Source organism: Pygoscelis adeliae, unplaced genomic scaffold (assembly GCF_000699105.1).
Source record: "Pygoscelis adeliae isolate BGI_AS28 unplaced genomic scaffold, ASM69910v1 Scaffold97, whole genome shotgun sequence".
Classification (NCBI taxonomy): Eukaryota; Metazoa; Chordata; class Aves; order Sphenisciformes; family Spheniscidae; genus Pygoscelis; species Pygoscelis adeliae.
The window spans coordinates 256,172-271,007 of NW_008825152.1; the positions used below are offsets into that span (position 1 = coordinate 256,172).

Genomic DNA, 14,836 nt, shown 5'->3' on the forward strand with positions numbered 1-14,836 from the left:
TGGAATCTGTAGCTGTATAATTTCTGTGTATGTTTGTATTTCTTGATCCACCTTCCCTCTCCCCACAAATGAAGCAATCAAGATTTTGATTACAAAACAGGTCCTGTTTGTGTGTGGCTGTGTAAAGTGTGTCCGTTTCCAGTGCTTGAGGAATTGATGTTAAAGTTAACTTCCCTGTGAGGTGCGTTAGGTCTCTTCTTAGTGATTTGAACACTTACGGAGAAACTCTGAAGAAACCCTGTAGGCTAAATCCAATTAGTGCATGATTCTCTCTCCTGCCTTTTTACTTCGTATCGATCTGGTAGCCAAGGCCTTCTGGGGGTTGATCTTGGTTCTCTTGGTTTTTGTGGCTGCGAGCAAGTCATAACTTCTCTGCCTCTGCTTGAGAATATCAAATGCTTAAATTTGTTAAATATTTAGCTGCTCTGCAGAGAGAGGAAATGAGAGAAATAGCGTTGGCTATGGAAAGAAAAGCTTTTACCTAGGTACTCTGTTGTGTCCAGTTCAGAAATGTTGCTGACAGCTGGCTTTTGGATGGACTGGCATCCCTTACTTGAAATATTTTTACCTTTTGAAGCAAGGTAAAAGTATATATTTCATATATATTCATGGCTGCAGTACAGAGTCCTTAGCTGTGACCATATGTGAAGGCAAAAGATTTAGACTTTGGGAATTCTCATCAGTGTTACTGGACTGTGATGAGAAATATGTTAGTAGACTAGAGATAATTAGAGCTTGTTTTCATTTTGCTATAGCTTCACCTATTCAACTTCCCTGCCTGCATGCAATCTGGCAGCATGTTAAGCAGTCATCTGTCAGACTATGATTACATTCCCTTGGTGTTACCATTAGCTGAATTAACCTGACAGCTGGGCACTCTTTGGTAACGATGTGCAGCAGCTAACTTTGCCATGGGAGGACCTACATCTCCAACAGGTACCTCTGGAGAAGGTCGGAAACCTTGCTGACTGCAGGGTGAGGTTGTGGAGCTGCTTTGCAGGGTATGCTGCTCAGATGGTTCCTCTTGTTAATTGGTGTTGCTTAATACAGGAAGAAGATTCTCTGAAGGACCACTAGTATTTTGATTACCCTGGGCAATGAATTAAAGGTGTGCCATATTATTTATATAAATACATATACCCTTACTTGTGCGTGTTTACACACATACTACATAAAGAAACATTTTTCTGGTAAGAAGTTAGACTCCAAACAGAGCTCTCTAGCTCTCCGATTAACCCTAGGGCTAAGGAGCTTATCTGAAATTTGAAAAAACAAAACTTTCTGACATTCATTTTCTTTGCCTTAGTTATAACTTGCTCTTAACTATATTTCAGATCTGAAATGTCAGTGTGACAGCTGTTCACCTTTGTATATAATTTATTGGGAAAGGAAAAGAAAGAATTTGCTTGCTATCTGGTGCTCTGGTGCTCACCCATTTCTGTTTTTTGCCCAGTGCTCACAGACTGCAACTTCCATGCCAAGTGCAATAAATATTTCTGTCCCGTAACTACATAGAGGCTGTATAGACCGTTCAAAAATTGCTTGTAATTTGTGTGTGGTTTATCGCACTTCCAAGGAATGTTCTGGGTTTGGAGCATATAAATCAACATTAGTTAACCATATCATCCAATGGTGTAAATACTACTCTGATGCTACAATCTTTGGTTTATCCAAGAAAAGAAATCTTAGATCAACTTTAGCTGGTCATTAAACCTCGCCATAGCTCCCTGCTGCCCTGGAAAGGGGCAATTTACTTCTCCCTACCCACGCTTTTCCCGTACACGTATCTACCACCTCTACTGTGGTAGCTTTGGGCTTGTATGGCTCTGTAGAGAGCTAATACAATTGGAAGCAAAAAATACTACTAATAAAAAAAACTTATAGGGTTAGCATTGAGCTGGATCAGCTCCCTGGTTGGCTTGATGTGACATAGCGACATGAATGCCGGGGCAGCAGGAGGAGGGCAGTGGGCAGTAGGGGTAAGGTCACTTTTGACCCAGTGGGACCTTCATCAATTTAAGCTGATTGCTTTTAAGGCTGCAGTTTCGCAGTCATTCACTGGAGATTCTTCAGCATTATGAATGTTGGCGGTGCTGTTATCTTTCACCTAATGCTTGACTCTTAATAATCTTGTGACTGCCAAATGGAAATAAATCCTGATCTGGATGAGGATTGAGGAAGGTGTCTTGAAACAAAAGGGGCACTCCTCTTTAGCGCTGTCCGTGAGGCCTCACTGTTGTACGAATGCTACTTCTAAGGAAGGAACTTTACACTTGCAGGGCACTGATGGAGGTAAGACAGCAGTCACTTTCTTTCTGAAAGACAGCCCCACAAAAGCTGTGTTTCTAGGGAATCGTCTTCCTTTTCAAGCCCTATCCGGATCTCTGTGACGTCCAGCTCATAGTAAAGCTGTGCAACTTCATGGTGGACTGCAGACTGGTTTTGGTTACTCTTTGTTGCAGTTCAAAGCATCCTCTTGCTCAAGCTAAAGCTCCTCCTTTTATTTGATAAATATTATATTTTTCTAAACTGTTCCTGCAGATAAGCCCTTTCTTCACATCCATGTTAAATGCTGTTTTTTCTGCTGAGGCTTTAAATTCAGCTCATTCAATGGCTTGTGCCATTGTCTAACATTAAGATTGCTGAATACTTATTATAACACTCTTCTCTCTTCTCCCCCCCACCCCTCCCTCTGACTTCAACAGATATTTAGCCATTTGGACTGAAGTTTTTGATATTTTGTGCCTGGAGCTGTAAATTTCAACACAACTGAAAAATGTTTTCTCAGACCTGAAAAGAAAATGCTAGTATGGAACTCGTTTTTCTTTTTAAAGAACACTCTAGTGTCTCCATGCATTGAGACACAATCTTGACTTTCAGCAGGGAAGTGATTTTTATGACTGAGGTGGCACGTTAGTCGTTGTAGAGGCCGCTGAAAGAGCAGATTTCGTATGTACATGTCATTGTTACTGTTTAATAACAGGTATAGAAATATTTGGTGTTACAGATCACATTCCTTTGAGAGATTGAAATGGAACCCAATTTCTCCATCCTCTCCTGTTACCATCAATAAGTACGTTAAATCAGACTTTTCCAAGGTGATTTCTGTTTCCTGGTAAGCATCTTAACTTGTGCTCTGACCTCTTGGGATCAGTTGGTTTCAGTGCTCTGTATTTTTGAAGTACAGCTCACTATTTAAAAGTGAAGTATTAACAAAACACAAGATGAACATTCAAATTAGCAGATACTCAGATATTATTTTCTTGGATTCTGCCTGTGAATTGGAGGCTTGTCTTTTAAGGTATCTTAAAAATTAATACATTAATGTTCTTGAAGTACTCAGATACTATAAGGGAAGAATAATAATGGAAAGGATCTCATCCAGTCTATTCTTAAAATAGGATAATTTTAATGAAAAATCGGTGTCAGGCATGTCTAACCCATAACTGAGGTGACAGAAATGCCAGAACCTCTCAAGGCAGCCTATTCCACTGCTTGGAGCATCTTTACTGTCAAAATTTTTCAAGTGTTTATTCTCAGTCTTGCAGCAGTTCATTATATATTGTTTATTTCTTTTATGTTTTTGGACGAGGCTTTTACATACTTGTCTGTTCGTGTTTCTCTTCAGTATTCTCAAGGCTACATCTCAGATTCTTAAACCATTTCTCATAGTCATAACCTCGATCACCAATCGTTGTTTCTCTTCCCTTGGTCATTCTTCACTGCTTAGAAGTGTGGTGACCAAAACAGGGGATGGTAACTGAGGTGCTAATCAATTCCAGATCAATGGGCAGGTTTTGTCTGTGCCTCGGTGTATGTGCCTGTTTATAATCCTCAATATGATGATTTTTTTTTTGTTTTGCAACATGCAGTTAATTATTCCTACCCCAATGTGGAAAGTTGTGCATCAAATTACATTGTTTTTAAATGAATTTAATCCTGCCTGTCAGTGTATTTGTAGATCTTGGCATCGTAATGTGCAGATTTAATAGGTGCATTCTGTTCCATCTTCTAGGCTATTAATGAAAGCACCACATACCAGTAAATCCAGGATGGATCCTTTCTTGTGCTTTAAAGTTTGTGGGTTTTTTTTTCCATCCACTTCTCTTCTACCTTTAACTTCATTCAGCCTGTGTTTTTCCTACATGTTTATGAAGATGTATAAGACCTACTTATATCTTTATGAAAGTCTAAATCTCCCTCTATTGCTTTATTTGTTTTCTCAAACCCTCTGTGTGTGACCTCCTACCCTTTCCTAGAGGGAAGTTGTCTCAGACTGATCTAATAAATTCCTTCTGGCTATTTCTTGTATCCTTGTTTTCTTCTACCTACTTAAAAAGACATTGTGCCAGAATTTTCCAGGAATTAAGTTATTGTGATAGGTCTATACCACACAATCGGAAAATAGTTGAGGTTGAAAGGAATCCCTCGAGATTTAGTCCAATCCCGTGGCTTCCTTCCTTTTCCCTTTATAACATTATGGATGACATTCACTTTCTTTCCCCCAGTGTCTCACTTATCCTGTCCAAGTTCTCAGTGGCTTTGAGATGATTTCACCCGCTCTGAGTGCTCTTGGGTGAAGTTCATGCCCAGGTAATCTGCAAATATCTAATACTCCCGTGGGCTGTCTCTTGTTCTTTTCCTACTCCTATTTCCTATTCTTGCCCATTTGTCACTGATATTAACATTAGCTGCCACATAACACATGAAGTCTTCATTCATGTAAAAAAGTATTTAGCAGTTTGAACTCGGCATTTTCTGTTGTTAGCTTTTCTTCTTTATGGAGAAGTGGACCAATGCTTTCCTGGGTCTTCTCCGCCTAATGTGATTATAAAATGAAGTTCACTCCTCACTCTGAAGCACATGGTTCCCTGTGGCCAGTGGGGCTGAACCTGGTCACTTAACTCTTCCTCCATATATCTAAAAAGACCTCTGTGTCACTTTCTTTGGGGAGGACAGCTAAGAAGTCTCTAACATCTGTCTTTTCTCTCACCTTCTTAAAACCATAGAGATTGACTGCAGACCGCCCAAGCATCCCCCATATTATAGAGACTTGAAGGAATTGAAGAAATTAATAATGTGAGGACAGGTCATGTGTGGCTGGATAAATAGTTGAGGGAAGAATAGTAGGAATAGCTGGTCCACACTCACAGTGGAGGAGGGTCACAGAGTTCTCTGCTGTTCAGTGTGTTCATGAGTGACTGGGGAAAGGAAGCTGTTGAAATGAATCTGAACTGAAGACTGAATTGCAGTTGGGGTCTGATGGATGCACCCATGAGTGCTGTGGAAGCTGGCCCACTTCATTGCAAGGCCACTCTCAATTCTCTTTGAAAGATTATTGCAATCAGGAGAAGTTCCTGAGGACTGGAAGAAAGCAAGTGTCCCTCCTATTTCCAAGAAGGGCAAGCAGGAGAAGCCAGGTACTACAGGCCTGTCCACCTCACCCTCAGTCTCTGGAAAGGTGATGGAGCAACTAATTATGGAGACCATTTCCAGACAAATGAAGGATGAGAAGTTGATCAGGAGCGGTCAGCACAGATTTATGAAGTAGAAATTGTGTTTAACCAACCTGATAGCATTCTACAATGAGATGACTAGCTCATAGGATGAGGGGAGAGCTGTGGATGTTTATCTCAAATGTAATATAGTTCTCAACACTGTCTCCCATAACCGTCTTGTAGAAAAACTGATGAAAGACGGACTAGGTAAGCAGGCAGCACGGTGGACTAAAAACTGGCTCAACTGCTGGGCTCGAAGAGTTGTGACCAGCGGCACAAAGCCCATATGGAGGCTAGTCACTGGTGGTGTTTAACCTCTTCATTAATGACCTGGATGATGGAACGGGGTGCACCCTTAGCAGGTCTGCAGATGACACGAAACTGGGAGGAGTGGCTGATGCACTGGGCAACCAGCTTTAGGTGAACCTGCTTTGCACAGCAGGGTTGGACCAGACGATCCCCAGAGGTCCCTTCCAACCTCAACTGTTCTGTGGTTCTGCAGAAGGATTTTCCAAGGCTGAGTGACTCAGCAATAAAACAACAATGAAACCTCATGTTGATCAGTGAAAAATGGTGTGCATGAAAATCACAGCTTGTAAGATGCTAGCTGTGCTCATTTTTCACTTGAGCAAAATTTTGGGGCTATAGTAGATCTACAAAAACAATTGCTCAAAGGCTCAGTAGGGGTCAGTCAATTCCTACTTGAATTTGGAAATTATTAATAAGAATTAAATAAAAACCCACAAAATAGAACATAATTATGCCACTGTGTAAATCTGTAGTTTGTTCACGTATTGACTTGCTGGATGCAGTCTTGGCCTTTGTATCAGAAAGGATGCAGTGAAGCTGGAAAAACTGTGGAGGAGGGCATCAGGATGGTCGCATCAGAAAAGCTTCTGTACATAGTGTGAATTGGCTTGAAGATCTTCAGCCTTGGAAAGAGACCAGTGGGAGGGATATGAGAGAGAGGGCTTTAAAATTCCGCATGGCCAGGAAACAAAAATGTTCTCCCTTTCAAAACAGGAACGTGGAAATGTGAAGTGAAGGTCGCAGATGGCAGGCTCGGAAGGAAGGGACGGGGCTTTACACCAAATGTGCTGCAAGAAATTTCTGCATTTCTGTGTTGATGGCCATAGTCATCACCAGATACTGAGAGGACTCTTGCTCTTGCTTCATATGGCTGCAGCTGTGGTGTTAGTTAGCAGGCACCGTCACCACTGCTGGGCAACCACAGTTTTTCCTCTATCTGGAAAAAGAGGCCTTGAGACATCCCAGTGACCCTGTTAAGTTGATACTTGTTTACTCTAATGCTCTGTGGGTAAGTGTTCCATAAGGCGTTTACAAATTACATCATGTTGACTTTCTAAGTAGACAGAAATGATCCAGCTTTATTAAAAAAAAAGTAGAAAATGCTGATGAGATTTATGGCTATTAACATCCAGGTGGGGTATGACTGTAAACATCAGCTGCTGTGTTCAGCAATCCATCCTCCAGCTCTGCATAATCTTTGTCTTAAATTAGCTACATTTTTGTAGCTCCTCTCTTAAGAGGCAGAGGCATTTACTCTTTTCTTTTTTTTCTGCAGTGATGACTTCTTTTAAAGATTGGTTTGTTTTGTATATATTCTTATCAAAATCCCTTTTCCTGAGAGTCATGATTTTGTTTGTGTAGCCAAAGGCATTCCGTTGGAAGCTTCTCTAAAGCTGATTTATTTTCATTTTTATCACATTCCATCAGAAACTGATAAATGTCCTGCCATTGCCGTAAATCTAGTTATTGCCTCCTTATATATGCACGCATTAAACTTCTCACAGCCAAACAAGATACGATGAGAAAGCTATTTTCAAAGATCTAGGAAGAACTTACTGACTTGGTTGTCTTCTCTTTACAGTGGCAAATGATTTGACAGATCAAGAAAACTGGCTATTGAGAGTCCACTTAAAATAAAAATTTCTGTTTCAGGTGTAGCTCTTTGCCTGTCTCAGCTTTGGATTAAAAGCAGAAACAAGTTACATCAGTCTTGCTACTTGTTAGTAGCACGTAAATCCTACAGGAAGATTAACTGGAGGCAGTGATGTAGGCTGGAATAATGCTGAGCTTACAGGACGAGAGGAGGGGGAAATTCCACCCGACTATATTTTTGGGGAAATTTTGTCTGTGTGGCAGGTGAAGTCTGGGAACCCTGATCTTACTGTAACCAGCTTGAAGATTAATGTGCAAAGATAAGCATCTCTCCCTGATGTATTCAGGATCGGTACTTTACTATCGATGCAGATTCCCGATAGGTGCATCTGAATGATACAATCACACCAGAATGCTTTGATTTTAATTAAAAGGGGAATTACACTCCCAAGTAGAAAATCCCTATTATACTAAAACATTTCTTCTGATCTTTCAAAAAAAGTGAATAGTGAGAGATGAACAAATAAACTTTACCTTGTCTTTGGGTAAGTGACATTCTGGTTCAAAATAGTGTTTGACTTTTGGTAACACTAGTAACTCTCCCATTCTTACCAGTTTTTATGATTTTTCCCTGATATTTTGTGTATAATGTTTGCCGTATTGGTATATTTTAGTTCCTGTTAACATACCTAGTCAGCCTCTAACTGTATGTCATTAAATTGCATAATTAAGTATCATGTTACAGGAATGACCTTTGATTTGGAGTCCTAATGGTAAGCTTAACGAGTTAGAAATGTCTGCGCTGCTAATAATTTGTGTTTATAAGATTCTCATAATAGTATTGACATTTGGGCTGCATTGGTGAAATCAGCAAAGGGAAGATAAACTTAATCAAAATTCCTGTGTGGTGCACAGGATCCCACTGTGATTTGAGACATAACATTTGTAGTTTGTCATCACCTGTCTATTTTAATAAAGTCCTGCTTGTGTTTAAAACTTTAATTTTAGCCAGGTGAAGGTAGCTATACAGGGAAGTCTCTACTGGAGTAGCTTGTGGCAATTTTATTTGAAGAGGAACTGATTGCTTTGGTTTCAGGAATGTTCTTCCACCTGACTAAGACTCAGCTCTCAATGTTGCCCATTCAGTGGCAACCAAGTCTTGCAGCAGATGATCAGTAATGTCCTTGATGTTCACATGTGGGGGAACACACGTGTGTTGTTACTTGCTAAAGACTGAGCATGGACTACCCAACACTGGCTGAGCTTGTCTGGGCAAGGTTTGGTAGTTGTCAAGTTGTCTCTGGGAACCTGCTGTGTCCCGGAGCTGGTATTTTTGTCTCTGGAGGGGTGAGTAGCTAATGGCGTGTTACAGCTGAGGACTTCAGCAGGCAGCTGAAGCAGTGGCCTACCTTTGACCAGCCTTCTTTCTTTCTTTCCTTCTTCCTTCCTGCAACAGCTTCTGTCCTTTATTTTTATTATTTATTAGATAAGAGATGATGCTTTCTCATGATAAGGAAGTTTGAATAGGAAGAGGGTGAAAATCCTAGGAGGCTTTCTAAGCAAACTTGTCCAAAGGCTGTCGTGTTTCACCAGAGTCATCCAGCTGTAACGATGCCGGTTTGCCTTTTGCTTTCCATATGTTCCCACTATGGGAGATGAGACTTCAGGTGCAGTGTGTTACAGCCTTAGCCCTTTGCTAAGGCTGTGTGAGCTCACGCAGAGGGCTTTTCAAGAAGCTCAATTTTTTTTGGGCTGTAGAAAAGAAGCTTCTAGTGGGTATAACTAGGTTGTACCTCCTTCTAGGAGAGAGATTGTGAATTGCAGGAAAACTAGGGGAAAAAAAAAAAATAGGACTAGGCTGTTCTTTGTGTTTCTTTTTTGAAAGCATACTAGAGAAAAATGATACTCTCCAGTACAATTTTCCTGCCTCTTTCAGGATGGTCCCAGGCCTGTTTGTGTACATGTGCCCTGACTTGCCAGTAGCCTTTTGATAGCCTCTCTTGCTTGAGCACAGTGGAGCTGTCTGAGCATCAGTTTGCTTGGGATTTCCCTTCAAAGCATCACTCATCATCGAAATCCTGCTTTGTGCTGTTTGGCTACATAGGTGATCATGTTCCTCCATGAAACACGTTAACAATACCTTTCGTGACATTGATTTGACAGGAATAGCTTTTAAATTATCTATGCCTCATTCGTTCCTGTGTGAAATTTGTCTTTACTGACAGTATATGTTGTTTATGTTTTTGACTCCTAGATGCCTGAAAGCTGACTAATGAATTCTTCTTAGCTAGATCTCTTGATTTTTGTAGTGAATTTTTTGTCTGCGGAGAAGCCCAGAAAAATCTTTCAGCTTTATTACTGTGTTTATTCAATGCAGCACTGTTGCTCTCCGGGGTTTTGGTAAGGATCAGACGCTCCTCATAGCAATGCTCTCCTGAAACTTCATTTTGGTGGATGAACCACCTGAAAGAGAGAGAGAGCAGTGCATGTGGATAATAGAAATTATTTTGTATTGAGCAATTATTCAGATTGAAATTAATTGTTTATCGCTGTAATATTTGGGAGTAAATGAAATCACAGTTGAGTATCGGTAAGTTAATACAGGAGAAAAGTACTTGTTCTTTCAAGGCAGAACATTGCTGTGAGGTCTGTGCAGCTGTGAGGACTCTGTTGTATGGGGTGAACCTACCACGTAGCTGAGACAAGCCAGAAACTAGGAGGGAAGTCATTCTGTGGGTGTCCCATGGGTGACAAATAACTTGATGTGCCCAAGCTCGTTAACCTTTTGATGATGGTAGAAACTGAACTCGGGTCCTCTCAGTCTGAGCTCTGTGCCATCGATTTGCTACTTCTTTGGTTTTTGCTTTTAATGTGTATCTTAAGCACTGCAGGACTCTTGTTGGTTGGTTTGCATCCTTAAAAAAGTCGAAACTGCAAGAATGTAGTGTAAAAGGAATGCATTATGAATGTCATCTACAGCATAGAGCAGCTTCCACTAATTAATGTGTTGCTTTTTACCTCAAACAATTAATACTTCAAGATTTCTAAGGTTTTAGATAAATTTTCTAGAAAAAAAAGTGTGTTTTTTTAATCTTCAAATATAGTGATATCTTATGTTCCTCGCTTGTTGTCCGGAGCACATGTGTAGGGATTTTGTGCAGCAGTCAGATAGAGCAAGAGAAAAGGAGAAGGTGCTACTGAATTCCCTACCTCTGTAATTAAATGCCTGTGTTTGGAGTCGAGATTTTTGTCGAGGCAGATTCTAAATGTGCTGTTTTCCTGTAGGCTACAGTGGCTTCCTCAAGGTCTCTTTCCTTGGGATGTCCTCACCGGTCTGGTCGGTGAGGATGACAGTGACATGAGTTATTACTCTAGAGGAAGGGCAGTAGATGCAGGAGTCTGTCAACTTGTTGTTGGTGCCGTGTGTGGCCAAGATGGTCTAAAACATGAGGACATCTGGAGTATGAGTATGTAGGCTGAGTGTTTTGCTATCTGCACATCTTTCTTTTCCGTGGGCAAAGTGAAGAGATATAGTGAGGAACTAATACTTTTTATTGAGCTTGAAATTGTGTAGGAAGAAATAAATTACTGAAATACCTGCTGTGTCCTAAGTGTTGAAAATAAATTTGTTTATTTGTAGTTTTGTGTTTACTCTTTGGTCTTCAGTATCAACTGGAAAACAGAAAAAGGAGGTCTGCTGGAAATACGAGGATCTAGACAAAATGTTATATATTTCTCTCTTCTATTTCCTCACCGCTTTGTGACCAGACAATATCTAAACTCGCTCTGCTCCTGAATCTGTCTTTTACATGTCTTTTAAATTGGGCAGTCCATAGCTCCTGTGTCTTTTCTTCTCTAGGTAACTTCTATTTTCCTTTGCTGTTTTTGTAGTTAGATACCTCTTCTATGAAACTGTGGCTTTCTACTTCTTTGAGGCTTTCCCTGAGTCTGGTGCTCAGTGTTTAAAACCTGGTGCTGATACATGATCTCTGCTCTCCTATTTCAGGGTTTTCCAACACCAGCCCCTCTGGATTGCTCCCAGGAAAAAGGTTTTGTCTTGATGCAGCTACTTTTTCTGTCTGGCTAGATCTTGTCTAAATGCTGATAGTCCCATTAAACGAATAAAACTCCATCGTAGACACGTGCTGGTACTGCGACCTCTCTTAGCATAGTATAAGGCAGAGCATGAAATATTCAGGCATAAGGATGTTCAGACAATTGATAAAATACGTCTGGGGCTCACAGGCTGTATATCAAAAACGAATCCTTCAGGGAAACCTTTCTTGTTCACAGTTGGGAACCTCTATCAGGAGTTGTGTGCACACTTAAGAAACTTGTGCCCGTTGCTGACTGGGACGTGCCTAGCATTAGCTTGCATCCATTGTACCCTCTGTTTCCCTAGAGGAGAGAATTTAAATGCCCATGCTCATGCACAGTGATCAAAGTCCTGTTATTTGAATAAATTAGAATTTTTCAGGTCTTTCTAGTTACAGGTCAAGCTTTTTGGGCTGATGGTTCTATTGGTTCTTAGAAGCCTTTTTCAGTTTTCTCAATATTTGTTCTATAAACTTGGAATCAGAACTAGATGTGTTACATGGGACTCATTAAAGCCCAATACAGGGGTAAAAAGTTAGGTGTTACTACATGATATTCCTTGTTTTCTCTTTCAAGAATCAGATTAATGTGTTTGATCTATGTCTACACTGGGAGCTCACCGTCAGTTGAGTAATTGAGGGTCTAATGCTTCATTTTCCTTACATACCTGAAAATTAAACTCAGTTGAAACTTTTCTGTGAAGGAAGGCTGCCTTTGTAGGCACTGTGTGTCCCTCTAGAAGAGAGAAATGAACCAGCTGCAGTACATGCTTGTCCTAAATTGCTAGTGCATCTTTCCTTGGTGTTCAGGGCGTATAGTGATGTAAAAAAAAGTATCTGCAGCCCCACATTACCTGGGGATGATCAGCATCCCTGAGACCTACTCTTGCGTTTTGTTGAACTGAAAACACGTTCATATGTTCACCAAGTGATCTCTGTTGCTTTGTACTACTAACCAGAAGTTACAATTCAGGCTTTCAGTCCTTAGCTATTAACTTAGCATGCCTAATGCATGGGAGAGCATTTGTGCTGTTCTACGGGTTGTTTTTCCTGGCCGTTGCCAGATCATTGGAATGACTCTGATCCAGTCTGGCAATTCTGTGTTTGAATTTCACTGATAAAGGCACCGAGCAGAGCAAAGGCTAATGCACATCTCTGCCAGATCCCTGTAAAAGCACCCCTACTGTAAGCAGCAATTCCCGCTTTACTATATTGCCGTTTCCACCGTAAGCTGCTTTCTAAACTTGTTCTCTCTTGTTCTAGGCTGCAAGCATGTGAAAGGCATTCTCTTGTACGGACCTCCAGGCTGTGGTAAAACACTTATGGCGAGACAGATTGGCAAGATGCTGAATGCCAGAGAACCAAAGGTGGTCAATGGTCCAGAAATCCTCAATAAATATGTGGGCGAATCTGAGGCCAACATCCGCAAGCTGTTTGCTGATGCAGAAGAAGAACAAAGAAGGGTAATGCAAACATAGATAAATAGCATGGTCAGTATGAATGTGCCTAAAGAATGACTGGAAAGGAGGTTTATAATCAGAAAATTGCTGCTTGCATTAAAAGACTGAGTCACTGCTTAGCTTGTGATTATAGTTATTCCTTGCAAGTCACTGAATATTAGTGTTCTACAGATTCTCACAATGTCAGTTGAAAAAATAATTTTAGAACCTGAAAAGGTAGCTGGTCTTCTAGCTAGCTACGCTGAAGAAGGACAGTTTGTTTAAATTCCATGCAGAGTTATTTTAAAGTAATACAGTAGGGTCCATCCTATTTGGGCTATGCTTTATATTATGTGGTGTGTCACCCACTCAGAAAGTGCTTAGAAGTAGGATTGCAAAAATTTTGCTCTTTTTTTCTTTTCTCTTTTTTTTTTTTTTTTTTTTTGTGGGGGAGATATAATTGATCTATTTGGATTTTTGCTCCTAAATACGTATGTGGCACATAACACAGGATGAATTTCAAATAAGCTTTCACGGTTTCAGGTTTTTGGGTTAGAGGCTTATTAGTATAAGTATATTATAATCCTTGAAGTGTTATAATCGATACATCATTTTTTCTCAGCAGAACACTAATGGATGAGAATAGTGTCTCGAAACTAGGGAGTATAGATCTTTGAAACTGGAAGTGAAGATAAAGATTCTGTTTTTTCCAAACTTCTTTTTTTATCCATTACTTTAGCTGGCTATCAAAAGCCCAATCTTTAGTTTGAAGGTGTAAATACTTATTTCATGTGTGCTATGGCAATTTTTCTCTGCTGTGGATCACTTAATCTTGACAAGATTTTCTGGTAAAGAAAATACAATTTCAGGCAAGTCACAATTAAATATAGGGAAGTCTTTTCAGAAGACGTTAGCAAAGGACACTGTATCCCTTTAATTTTATTTACACCTAACAAGACTGCAGATTTTGCTAGTGGCTTGAAATAATTTAATTTTCTTCTGCAAAATATTTATTAATCAGCAAGTCAGCTTTGCACAGTAACCCATACTGATGTAAACGATCTCTTTCTCTCTGGTTGTTGCAATATAACTGAAAGCTGTGAGCTGCTTTTCCGTTGCAATAACACACCTGTTAAAATAGACTTTATATTGGCTGGAGGGGATGGTCCTGATGACAAGTTGCGAGATTAAAAAGGTCTCGAAAAGGTTGGTATTGTAATGACTTGTGTCTGGGGCAGATTGCCAGTGACAGCACATTTACCCACTGTTAACATGGTCTCCACTGTCCACAAAAGATGTTTTAGAGGTGGAATTTGAAGGGAAAAAGCTTCATAATACGGTCACAAAAAGTATCCTGTTCTCTTACCAGCTGCAACTGCTTCACCTTTGAGTGAACCTGGAAATAAGCAGTTCTGTTCCTGATTGGCACTGAACAAATGGACTCCTTAAAAATATTAAGAAGAAAGCTACTCTGGCAAGCTGTATATTTACTAACTTCAGTACAACCTGGGGTATTTCCCACATTGGGTGCATCCCTCCACAGATGTGCTTTGTTCTTCGTCTCCCTTTTGGAGGGCTTTCCCAGATACCGAGTACTGTGACCCTTTGTGTGTTCCAGCTTTGGACTCGTGCTTTTCTCGTTCAGTGTAGCCCTCTTCCTTGAAACACTGCTTTTCTTACCAATGTCAGCTGTGAAGTCCTATGTTTGGGCAAAGCCCCCCAACCACCCAGTTTCAGAGGACGGCAAGATGTTATTCTGGAAAGGGGTCCGATACATACATAACGTGAGACTAAAACCACTTGTAGGTATCAATGTTCTGTATCTCCGTGGCTGAGCTTGTTGAGAAGTTAGTATTTTGTTTGGATTGCTTTCAGTGATGACATGTGGCATTCATGACGTGTT

The 14,836-nt window shown here is 40.4% G+C and overlaps 1 protein-coding gene across 1 annotated transcript in view; it reads left to right on the forward strand.

Annotated features, from left to right (window-relative positions):
- NSF (N-ethylmaleimide-sensitive factor) overlaps window positions 1-14,836 on the forward strand; it is a 69,669-nt gene that overhangs the window by 21,930 nt on the left and 32,903 nt on the right. Inside the window, 1 exon segment of the mRNA XM_009328391.1 lies at window positions 12,758-12,993. Within this exon segment, the coding sequence (XP_009326666.1) occupies window positions 12,758-12,993 (236 nt within the window).